At 37.9% G+C, this 12,954-nt stretch overlaps 1 protein-coding gene across 1 annotated transcript in view; it reads left to right on the plus strand.

Annotated features, from left to right (window-relative positions):
• The window catches only part of LOC145694360 (uncharacterized), a 41,201-nt gene extending 29,008 nt beyond the window's left edge, over nt 1-12,193 (plus strand). The window contains exon 2 of the mRNA XM_081770512.1: nt 11,945-12,193. Within this exon, the coding sequence (XP_081626638.1) occupies nt 11,945-12,014 (70 nt within the window). The 3' untranslated portion in view covers nt 12,015-12,193. The remainder of the gene's footprint in view (nt 1-11,944) is intronic.
• The last annotated feature ends 761 nt before the right edge of the window (nt 12,194-12,954 follow it).

Consider the following 12,954-nt stretch of genomic DNA (forward strand, 5'->3'; position numbering starts at 1 on the left):
TGCTCGTGGGTTATCTCGGGATTCTCCCGTTTCCTCCCACTTTTTTCATTCCACAATTTCATTAATTTCTCATCTTCACCGTCTCCTTTAACCCAACCGACATAACCGTGGGACGTAAAACTTAAAAGATTTCATTTAATTTTTTATATTCAAGGGTGACGTCAGGCGACCCTACAGGCGAGGAAAGTGGTGGTATCCTTCGTGCTCAGGAAAGGGGTTGCAAATTCTAAAGAAACATTGCTGGGCGTTGCCCTACTGAAATAACGACGTACGGAGTTGTCTGAATGAAGGGGATCAACCTCTGACGGTCACTGGTGAGGTTGCCTTCAGTGCATAGCAGTCAAAATCCGTATTGTACCCAACTATCCCACTTCTGGTTTCATGGTTTTAATGTACTTGCCTTCGATGCGAGAGATCTGGCTTCAGTTTCCGGTGAGAATTCATGTGGTTTCGACCCTACGTTAATCTCGTTAATCTATAGTTTCACGTGTCGTAGTCTCGATGCTAAGCTTTAATTCAACCAAGCTACTTGCTGTTCAGCAGCGGCTGCTGTGATAACTCGGAGATTGCGCTTATCGTTATGGTAGCGTCTTAACACTATGCGGTCACCTGTGTACGATAGAATGAAGTGGAACTCGTCCGAAACACAACCATCTACCACTTATGATATGACGAACGATATCCACACACCCTTTATAGTAGGAGACATTTGTGGTTTTAGGTGCGTGTACGCAAAGCAAAAGCACGTATTCCGCTAGTTCCTGCGTTTAGCAGACGCGGACGACGTAGAGGAAGTTTTCGTGAAGAAGTCAGAAGTGTACGAATTATTGTTTGCGGTTGTTATTTACAGAACGTAGATGGCATGTTTCAAGATGCTGAGATAGTAGAGAAAATTTTACATTACTGCTTTTTAATATTTATGAAATTGCAGTTTTATATACCAACGAAGAAGAAGAAAAAAGGGTAGATCGCTATAGTTATGCAATCGGGTTGTCTTCCAGGTGCGACCCTTTAGTTTTGCATCTCTTTGTGTGTGTATGCATTCCCGCCCCCACCGTTTCAAAAAACCCTCCTGAAATTATGATGTTAGGTTTGTTCCATCTCCCCCCTAATCCTTGTTCTGAATAGTAATAAGAACTTTTTTTTTAATTACTATTTCTTCGAAAATTTACCCAAGTCCAAATTCCAACTGTTACGGCCTTTAACTTCGGAACAAAAGAAGGGGAACGGTGACTCGATGGTAGAATGCTTACCTCTGGTGTAGGAGTCCCTGGTTCAATCCCCGGCTAAGTAAGTTTATGGTGGACAAATCGTATCCGTGGGTTGTCTCGGGAAATCCCTTTTCCTCCCACATTCTCATCTTAAGTTTTCCATCATCGTTCGCTTGTCTTAAAGGTCTTCCCTACAGCGAGATTAAAGTACCGCTAATTTTTAGAGTTTTTCTGTAATATATCCAAAACAAATAAAAATATTCGAAAAGCGGAAACGTAGTGAACTAGACAATACGATTTAGCATATGATACCTTTACCACAGTTCACCTATCTGCTTTTGGTATGCTGCTATTTACAAAATCCGCAAAAAGTGCTAAATCTATCTACAGTTGCAAATCGAAGGCAGGTAGATGAGTTGTGATAGCGGTATCACATGCAAAATCCTATTGTCTAGTTCACTACGTTTCTGCTTTTCGAATATTTTTATTTGTTTTGAAGATATTACAGAAAAACTCTAAAATTAGCGGTAGTTTAATTTCGCTGTAGTGAAGACCCTTAATCATCCTTTTCCCTTAGCGTAAAGGGTATAATCATGGGACATAAACTGAAATATTTCATGTCATTTTTATTTTTCGGAAAGAAAAGTGTTACACATGACAATATTTCGTATGGACCTTGGCAAATCAAGTGCACTATGCTAAGTTTGGCCAAGGCATGTGCAAATATGTAGATCTGTTAACGATACAAAATACTTTCTTCCTAATTTGTTTTAGAAAAATCAAGCCAACAACGAGAATATTGTTTCGTGAAAAAGTTTGTGTTTTCGCTGTTTCCCATTCCCAACGCATATAAATTCAAATATTTTTTTTCCCTGGTAGTCTTATAGACGAAAAACTTAGCAACACAGAAAACAATCACAAAAACCTAGATTAGTATTTTGAACAAACTTGAAAATACTTGTTTATAAAAAAAGGAAAAGCGGGGCTGTTGGCTATTTAACATTCAGGTAGCTCCTCAATTGCCTCACTACGTTGAATCATCTCTGAAATTTGTGTCCACGTCTGGTATCGAATCAAAGGCACGCTTGCTTGCCTTCTGGCTACACACGATCAAGGAACAAGGTTAATAAATAGATAAATTGTGATCATCCTTGGTACGAGGGGACATGTGCGTGATCTACTGATTGACATTAAGCTCTCACTTAATGATTGGAGAAAACAAACTCTGTGTTAATATTCACACAACTATACTGAGGGCAAAAGATGAGATATTTTGTGACCGATATTTTCTCTTCATATTGTTTGTTCTCATCGGCCCGTTACCGGGCGCTTTTTTCTTCCTCGTGAAAAGTATATGATGATGGCCTTTTCCGTTAGGCACTACAAAACGTAACCGCACCGTTACTAAAAACTAGTTCACGTAATCACAATGCGATGTGTGTACTATATGATAATATGCGTGGTTTATAATTCACAGCTGAATTCTCTTAGGTGATGTAATAAAGGTAAAAGTCAAGAAACCTGCTGAAACGCATGCCTCTCCAGAACAAGTGCGAAGCCAAAGATGCGTAGTGAGTTTTGTCCCATTCTGGCAAAGTCGTGAAGTATACTTTGACTGTATTAATATAACGAGCCCATATTCTATCTGGTATGATGAACGGTCGAGTGCTCACCTCCGTCGCGCGGGGTCTCTGGGTCGATCTCACTTCCCGCCACCGTGGCCAGCGAATTTTCTCGGAGTTCTGCCGTTTCCTCTCACTTTTGTCATCTCATCACCCCTTAGCCTCGATTCATAACCATGGGAGACCTGGGTTCGATTCCTGGCGGGAGCGCGTTTGGTTTGGAATCCACATTAATCAGTAGGTCCCGTCTCGTATAGCCTCGCTGCTGAAAGTGACTCTGAACTCAAAATCACCTCATTAGTGTAAGACGTTAAACTAAAAAGGAAAGACCTATGTGTGGTTATATAGATATATAAAGAAAATACTGAGGTAAAGAGAAAGAGGGATTGACAGTGTTTTTGTAGTGGCTTAGGGAGAACCGGGCATCTTTCTCACTTTACTATCATTATTTGAGTATATTACAGTGACTGCAAGGACTCATGAAGCCTGGGCTCTGTACCAATCACGGAACTAATTTGCCTTACGCCTTACGTGCGATGCATTTGAAGAATTTGGTACGATCCGTGGAACAGCCCTTCGAACGCACATTTGAGAGAACAAGAAACAAAAGAAGTGCACCAACAATGTTGCCGAACGAGCGAAAAAAAAAAAAAGAATTATAACACGAACATTTCTAACACTTATTCGAATCAAGTCGTAACAATATAATAGCAAAAATATAAAACAAGAACGTAAAAAATTAACAAAACGAAAATTAGCGGCAATCCGACAACAGCGTACCATCAGGAGGTGTTCTCCGTAAAGCACGAGAAACGAGATTGACGAAATTAAATGGATGGGGGTTGACAAGTGGGACACACCCTCCGTTCTATTGGATGTTGAAACTTGTAGATCTAGCTCAAACTCAATCGAAAGAAATCTAGACGACTATCATTAGAAAAAAAAAATGGAATGTATGTTACGTTGTTCCTTGTAGTCAGAAGACCGACTTCAAGCCTCGGACCGAACCCAAGAGTCGTTAAATTACAGACAAAACAGTTGAATGAGATCAACAGCGCACTTTACAGGGAACAATGTAACTTTTTTTAAAAAAGAAAATCGGGTATATATTATTTCGTTTGGATCATTCTTCGGCGTAATTTCCTGTTCAGGAGAAACCTAAGGGATATTTTCTATCGTCTGGGGTTGAATATATGGCTGCCTATGAGATTGAAACAAGATCTGAAGTTGTCTTCATCTCGAGGAGCTGTCATGAAAATGGTGTTTCGTCTCTTCTTACGAATGTCTTGTTTCGCTTAGCCTGGTGATCAACCCTAATCAGTACAAACAATGGGACAAATCATTCATTACTAGTTCATATTCTCATTAATCTATGTAGGGGTTAAGTATGTTTCTAATGACTTTTTTGTAACTACCGTAACTAACTAACTAACTAACTAACTCTATGGTCTATGGAACCCGGAGGTTCAATGTCGCGTTCACAAAAGCTCTCCACTGACTTCTATCCTTAGCTAACTGCATCCAGTTTCTACTTTGTATTCCAATCTCTGCGAGATCCATCTTAATATTGTCCTCCCATCTGCGCCTAGGTCTTCCTAATGGTCGTTTTCCGATTGGTCTTCCAGTCAAGACTTTGAAAGCGTTTCTACTTTCTTCCATTCTAGCTACATGACCTGCCCACCTAAGCCTCCTAGACTTGACGACCCTAACAATGTTGGGTGAACCATATAAATTATGTAGTTCCTCGTTATGAAGTTTGCGCCATTCCCCATTCCCGTCCCTCTTGGGTCCGAATATTCGTCTCAGGATCTTGTTCTCAAATACTTTCAGTCTATGTTCTTCCCTCAGAGTAAGTGACCATGTTTCGCAACCATACAGAACAACAGGCATGATTATAGTTGAAATTCGGAATATAATGTTAAAAACGCAATAGTTTTGTGCTAGTTACCTTGTGGTAACAATCAATTTGTAAAGTGAAAGTGGGTAAAACATTTTTCATATTCTTCTGAAAATTTTCAACTACGATGCAGTCACGGTTTATATTTATGGAAATAGAAACATAGCTTTCCGTGCAGTTTTCCAGCTTGTTCTGAAGACAAGCGATTTGTTTCCCTGGCAACAGCGTTCAGAGAAATTAGTGTTTATGAAATAGTCAGTAATAGAAAGTGGGGTAAATAAACAAGCTACAATGATAGACTGACAGACATTACATGTTAGTAGGAGATTTTGGTAACTAATTTCTCATTTTTTATGTCATTATCAGAAGGTCATTTGTTACGTAAGAGTCCAACAGCCCGATGCTTGTTGCAAGGACAGCGTGTTTTCAGTTGTTTGCGGTAATTTTCTGTTTACGTCAGTGCCAAGAGAAATTCTCGCGGTTTAGTGCTGTGCATAATGCGTTGTGAATGACCCAGCAAATAGAAAACAATTGGGACTCTCTTCATGGCAATCTTGTACTTTGGTAATTTATTCTTTGAGCTCGGAATGAATAAACCTCACTCAGGTTTTATTTTCAAGTACAGTTGTGTCAGAGAGTACAGATTATTCTGTAAAATTGAAAGGTAAATGTAACAAACACTATGTTGTTAAATAAACATAATCAAATTTCCAGAATAACTCAATTTTTTTTTTCTTATGTTCGTTGGTGGTGACTTCAGAACGGAAAGTATTAAATAAAGATACGTTAGTAGAATCTCAATATGGTGAAACTATTGTATGCTGACTAATTGCTTCAGCAGTAAATTGTTCAATTCAATATTATACTAAAAACTTAACTTCTAAACGGGTTCTCTCATGGCTGTATAGTTAGCTTCCCGGACTTTATATGGGAAACTGGGTTCTGTCCTCGGGGATAAATTGTTTTATGTCCCATACAGCATAATGTATGTAGGGAGGAGATGTTAAACTCCTAAGTGAAGTCCTAGACGTTGCTTCCAGGAAAAAGAATTGTGAAAAGAATTTAGAAGTTGATGTCTTCTGATACTTAGGCAGGTAATATACTTGTACGCATTCTCGTAATAAGTGTCAGTTTATACGTTCGTTGTATAGTGCAGGATATTAAAATGCAAGCAGTAAGTGCAGTTCTTATACTCTTGGACTTTGAGCTACGTTTGACGCTGCTAGTTTGTGAACTCGCTTACATAAATACAAATGTTTATAATATTGTATATGCTGATTTGGTGATCCGAAAGTTGTATGGTTATCTTAATGAAATGGTTTGTGGGTATAACATTATACATAGCTAATGCAATTTTGTACCTTAAAAGTTATTGAGAGAATAATATCTATCTGCCCATTTATTTTTAAAATACATTACCGTTCTTGCTTGGTAGGATTACACCTGAAAATTAATTTTTTTATCTGTTTAAGAAAATGCTAACAATGCTAATGAAAGATTTCGTTCTACCGCACTATTCGAATGCTGAACCTTCCGGTTGCGTGTTTGAACATTTAAAATGTACTTACTTGTGGGTTTTTCAAGTATATTCTATGGGCGCACAAGTAAACTGTACCATCAGGGGCAGTTTAGCAGCAGTTGGCAAAGGTAACAAACTGGCTTTCATCTTCTCAAAGCTATTTTGAAGTCCCGTATACTCTGTTATTTTGTACTTGGGGAAATTTCAGCTACAATAGCAACCCATTAGCCTATATCCTAACAGTAATTAAATCGACTGTCCGCCGCGATTTTTTTTTTTCTAATTAGCTGTTCATTCACTTAATTACAGAAAATATGCAATGATGTTGCTCACCTTGGATATCGAAACAGGATCTTGTCGATTTCACCTAGAAAATGGAACTTTTCGGATAATTGATATCTTTTACCAGGTACATAAAATGACTTAGTAGCAGAAACTTTTTGTGGTCGCATGTTTATGTCTGGTAAAGCAAGAGAGATGGTAAAGGAGAATTGTTACGCTCCGTTGAGATGAGATATGATATATATGAGGTATTTAACATGAAGCTGTATATCACACTTGTATTGATTCGTTATGAAGCATCTGGTTGACGGTGTAAACTAAAAGTGACATCCGGTTCTCTACCACCGAAGTCGTTGCTTGTGGACATTTCCAGAAGGCTGCACGCACTAATCACTCAGCTAGGAGCAACGTCATTGAACTTGGAAACAGCATCCGTGTGTCCGTCCATGTTGTTCTCTGGCAGTTTGCGTGTAGCGATTGTGTGAGCCTGAGAATGGCTTTGTGGTTCTCCCCTTTCCCAAGTTTTCATGGGGATGGCCGGATCGATTAGACGCACGCAGGACGCAAATAATTTCTCGTACAACCGTGTGCGTGTGTGTATGTGTGTGTAGCAAGAAACAAGTAGATTTTGTGGCAACACACAATAAGAATGTCACTTGTATGTAAAGTTGGCAACGGAAAAAAGGATTTTATAAACTCTATGCCAGAGAACGTCAGCTGTAATTCTTTGTTGTCTGCTTCCTAGATAGATAGCTATTGCGATGTTGAAGTGTTGGGGTATCGATCTTCGTTTTCTTCACCGCTTCCGTATGAAGGATGTTTCACGTTTGCACCAAGTACTGTATCTGATCCTATACGAATATACTGTACTATTATGTACGCAAAATGAAAAAGCAAATGTGATAAGATTTTGTAACTGTAACATGTCTGAACCAAACTAACGTTTTTTAAAGGAGCCAGCGATTGTCAGAGAGTATTGAACAGGGATATTAAAAAAACCTTCAATCGTGATTATTTTGTTTTTATTATTAATGATGGCGTAATTAATCAATATTTACATTCTTTTCTTCAAATTTTGCAAGAAAGAAAGAAGATTGATACGACTTACATCATCATGATATCACCATATATAACTTCCGTCTAATTCTTTATATCTAATATATCCAGCATAACTTTGGAACACGTAGAGCAATTATTTAATATAGCACATGCATAACCTACAATCTAGAAGAAGATACTGTGAAGTAAGACACCCCCGACGGGGTTTGTGAAGAGTTGATGAAAACCATCTTAAACGACCAATATTACTGTCGAAGTTTTTTCTGGGTTGCTGAGATGAGTAGCGACATTGCCAATCCCGTTTATGTCTGCGTTCAGCCCCCATTGGTATAGGGATGAGAAATACGATATCTAAAATGACCAAAGTTAGTGTCGAATCCATAGTTTTCGGGGTCAGGTAAACAGCTGACCTGTTTGAAAGGAATTCTGGAACACAGTCGGTCGTCGTCTGTGATGAACATATTTACTGTGTGTGTGTTTTATAGAAAATTCTGCTTTAATTTGTATCTAGAAAACAGTTGTTGAAGTAACTCTTTCTTCTTCGTTTCTACGTACAATAATGGTGGTCATTATTATTATTATTATTATTATTATTATTATTATTATTATTATTATTATTATTATTATTATTATTATTATTTGAGGATATAAATGAAATAAATTTATTTGTAGGCTGCGTAAATTCTGAAAATGAAAAGGTGACTAAATGCCGGGTAGTGGTAAGTTACGTTGTTAGGGACAACTTCAGTGACAACTTAAAGAGAAAGCTGTTTTTGTGTTTTGTTCAAGAGGACACTTGCGGCTTCTTTTAAAACCCACAAATGGTCGACACATACTTGAACAATAATTGTTTATTTCGAATGGGTTTGTTTTCGCAACAGTTTGTTTCTAGCTTTAGAACACGTGCGTACAGAGAACGTTTTAACGCCATTGTCATGCATGCTCTGTGCATGAAGCAGGGACAGACGAGAGAATGATTGTCCTCGAAATGGCGAAAGGTTGGCTTTCGCGTGAAGGCTTTCACGACGTTTGTTTCTGTTATAAAATTACGCCTTGTCTCCTGGATTTCACGGTTTTGCGTTTCGACATTATTAGCCGCGCAGGAAAGTATTGAACCTCAGCGAAAATACAGAGTGGACTAAAAGTAGGTATGCACCCCTGCATTGATAAAGTATAACATTCTAGCTCATGTGTTTATTTGCTTGGGCTGTTTCGGGCTTAAGGTATAAGAAAAAAGGCATTAAGAACAAATAATAAAGAAACTAAGTCTACCTAATGAATAACAATAAGAAATAATATAAAATAAAGTGAGTTGATCAGTACGGGACTGTATACCTACTTTTGGGCCACTGTGTACATAAAATAAATTAAGAAAGCATGATACACATTGTGGAAACTATGTTTGCAGCTATGCTTACATCTATTCACTTAAGAATACTAGCTGAACGTGCATTCTCTACACAGCACATCATTGAGCATGAATCTGCTTGTGGTTCCTCACAACCCTGTACATGTCCCTTTACAGACACAAGTGAAAGACGTCTTGATAAAAATCGGCAAGGGGTACCATAAAGGGAACTTTTTTTTTCGATTGTTTTTTCAATATCTCGCACCATTTGCAAGACCTAAGTCTACTTCCGATTGGAGTTTCTAATTCATGTCTAATTCATGTGCTGCAATGATCAGTGTTTTCTTTCTTCTTGCACGCAGTATGTAATAAGAAAATACATTACACACACACAATTAATTATGTTAGTGATATATGGTGTTCATTGGGCAAAACACTCCAAACAATAAAGATTCATCTTAGACTGGAGAAATTGTTATCCTTCGTTTTTCAGTATCATTTGGTCGTGAAACAAACACCTGGGATATATACAACCCCAATGTACAAATATGTGGTGTTGGAAGGTATAACTTGTAGGATGTTTTAATTTTTTTTAAATGTTAACACTTCCAGTGTAGGCCTACCCTAAAAATGTAGTAAAAAATAACGGTCATTTTTTTAATCGATTAGAACTGAATAAGGTACACAAAATTTACAATCGGTTAGTGAATACGGCATCTTTCTAGACACCATGGTTCCCGAGAACTCTGTCTAAAGGACTGGCCACAAACATATAAGCTTTTATTGACCATAAACATATAAACGTAGCGTTTTAATATATAGGTGGACACTTCATACTAAGTTATTTTCTTGTTAATCATCTATTCTATGTATATCTAAGGTAGATTTTGAAGCCCAATATTGCAACAGGTCACTTGTTGCTAATTAAAGGGATAAAAGAATTTTTATGCATTACAAACTCCCCTCTATTCGTCTGGATATAAAAGAAATGTATTTAAATAAATAGTAAAAATTAATAAAAACATATGAATGAAAAGTGAAAATTAAGAGGAATGTTAGATTGATGTTAAAGTAACAGTTTTACACATATTTATCCGGACACCTTAATGACTATTAAAAAAGTAAAATGTAAGAGTGGAATGATTGCACTTGGGTAACATAAAGTACGAGGATGTTTGGAAGACCCAAGGGGAGATACAGCTGCCCCACTTTTGTTAAACCTCTGCGCATTTATAGCACTGTGTGTAGTCCTTATCACTCTGGCTACCTTTACTTTCCCAGGTTGTCTCTTGTACCCATTTTACAGTGTGGGTGGGCCACTGAGCAGGGGAGGAAGATATCCCGTAACACCAGGGAGCGAACACAGGTTGCCCGGATTGTAAGTACAGTAGACTCCCGAGTACCCGTCCTAATGTGACGGAAGGGCTGGCAGGGTTACAAAAACGCCGGATAGGCCGAAGTTCTATGAACTCAATACCCCAAGAACAATTTACGAGTACTGTACAGTTGTAATCAAGAACTGTGGCAAGCGTACTGTATTGAGGTCCGTTACACACTGACGAGACATTGCAATACCGCTTGCGATTGCTTGACAATGTTGCCAATGCAGCGCCTTGCCTTCTTCATTTAATTACGATAAAAGGAAACTAGACCGGAGAGTCGCGAGCTGGATACTCGGGAGTTTACTGTATACAACTTCCTGACTGCACTGCCGCCAGCGACTCAAATCGATCGAGACGGAAAATAATTTATAAATTCCTTGAATGGGTTTTGAACTCGTGACTTGCTTCCGTAATATAAATATACCAATGATAGTTTTCTGAGTGAGTTTTTTTTTTAATATTTGGTTTTGAGAACGTGGGAACCCCTTCGGTAGACACCGAAAAGGAAATGTGAAGTCATTGAGATTTTTCTTATCTGACGGTTTTGTTTTGCTTTTGTGAAAGAGACCTTTTTTTTTTCGCGATACACAGTATTTATTATTATGTTTGAAGTTCGGTGTTTAGAACCTGGAGGAGGAGGACTACCTATGAGTTGCTGATATTTTTAGGATTCGTCCATGATGGGGAAAAGAAGGTATAAAAACCTAATAGGCATTGTGAGACAGCGTTTTGTTTGAAAGTGAGACCGAATGTTGGTGGAAGAACTGATCCAACCTGTTGGTTGGTGATCAGTGGACTATGAAGGAGGTAAAAGAACCTGACAGACTGGTTGCGATCCTCTGATCCTCCTGCTACGCTACCTGTTTTGTCACACTTCCGTTTCGTACATTATGTGCGATTGCCATAATGCCTAAGCTTCGAGGACAGGAATTCTCCGTGGACAAGCGCTGTCCGTGTACTAACGGAAGATCGTTAGTTTTTTTTTTTTTTTTTTTTTTTTTTTAGATATTATTATTTGAGTTTTCTATAAGCGTGTATTTACACTTTGGTGAAAATATTGTCAAATTAAATAGTATTACGATTAAATACTATGATTTAAACTAAGATCTTTTTAAAACATATCCTCGATTCTAGGTTCCAGGAAACGGTCCTAATATGTATCGTAGGTAAAAATTTCTTCTACCTCGAAGTATAAATAGTGCTATACAAAGGGGTCTTCTAGTTAAGGTATAACCAACCTATAACAGCGCTTTTAATGGGGATTGGCCTACAACCAATAGTGTGACAACTCCAAGTTTTGAAAATACATTCAAATAATGCTTGTATTAGATACTTTCATTCGTTGTTATCAAGTGATACAGAATATTTGAGGGTTGTAAGAGCATGGAAAATTATTTTTAGAGATACTTAATGAGCAAATTATAACATTAACAGTCATCTAATGCTTCTTTAGTGCAGTACTCCGATCGTTTATTTATGATTTGATATGCATTCTTCCTGAAATTATTTCTGTTTATAAAGTATGAATTGCTGTAAGTTAATAAGAACAATTGTGTTCTTAAGCAACATATGTCCATGAAAATTCTAATACATTTTACTTTTTTTTTCTTTCTTTCTTTAATAGGATAGCGGTTGTTGGTATGTTTGCAGATATTCAAAAGTGTTTCACTGTAGCAAATAAAATGGAATCTTGAATTACATCAATGATGTTAATTGCTGGATAACCAGCTTATATATTTGATGACGATTGTAGGAATTCATTTTTATAATTAAACAAAAAAGTTGGATTTGTTCTAATTTTCCTTCTCTGTTAAAGCATATACTCAGAGTATAAGTTGTAAGTGTAATACTTAAGGACGCTAGCAGTGAAAAACTCGTCGAGAACAATGATTAATTGGAATAAACATGATGTAAGTGACCAAAATCAGAAAGCGTTGTTTGGTTGTATGAATGAATTGTATTTCAAATGATGTAATTATTCCCTTAAAATATTCCATTCTTTCTTTCCGAGGCGTTTTTAAACATAATGGAGTTATTTTTAGATCAGATAGCCCTAGATATGAAACGGAGACTATATGTAAAATCAATGGCGTATTTACGATTTTGTTTCGGGGGGGGGGGGGCTTTGCCTGAAAATGTGAAAATTCTGCAAGATATTTCATATATTTTACTATAGTAAGTAAGATTTTGGGGGGGCTTAAGCCCGGAAGCCCCCCCCTAAATACGCCACTGTGTAGAATGAAACAACTCATTTACAACATACGGATAACATAGAAACATTCAAGAACAACTTGTCTCTGGGAGGCGGCTGAAAACTAAGGATTCAAGTACACAAAGTATCTGTCTATGGTTATTTGGTAAGTAGTTAAAAGTGGCTATGCAGTTGAGTCAAGTTTTCTGTGAAGTTTGGTAGAGGCAAGAGGCTTCGTATTACGATTAACCTTCACCCATATTGGCTGTGTGCTGGCCGCGGCATCGTCTAAAGCGAAGCACTGGTGCTTGCTTCCTCTAGCTGTGCGGAGGGTGACCTTATCCCGACTTCCGATTCCGATTCGATTACAGTGACTGCGGGGGGAGGGGGAAGGGGAAGGTGGTGAGGAGACTGAGGTACCCATTCGTCAGTCGAATCTCATC

The sequence above is a fragment of the Thermobia domestica genome, chromosome 9 (genome assembly GCF_964235325.1).
Source record: "Thermobia domestica chromosome 9, izTheDome1.hap1.1, whole genome shotgun sequence".
Taxonomy (NCBI): Eukaryota; Metazoa; Arthropoda; class Insecta; order Zygentoma; family Lepismatidae; genus Thermobia; species Thermobia domestica.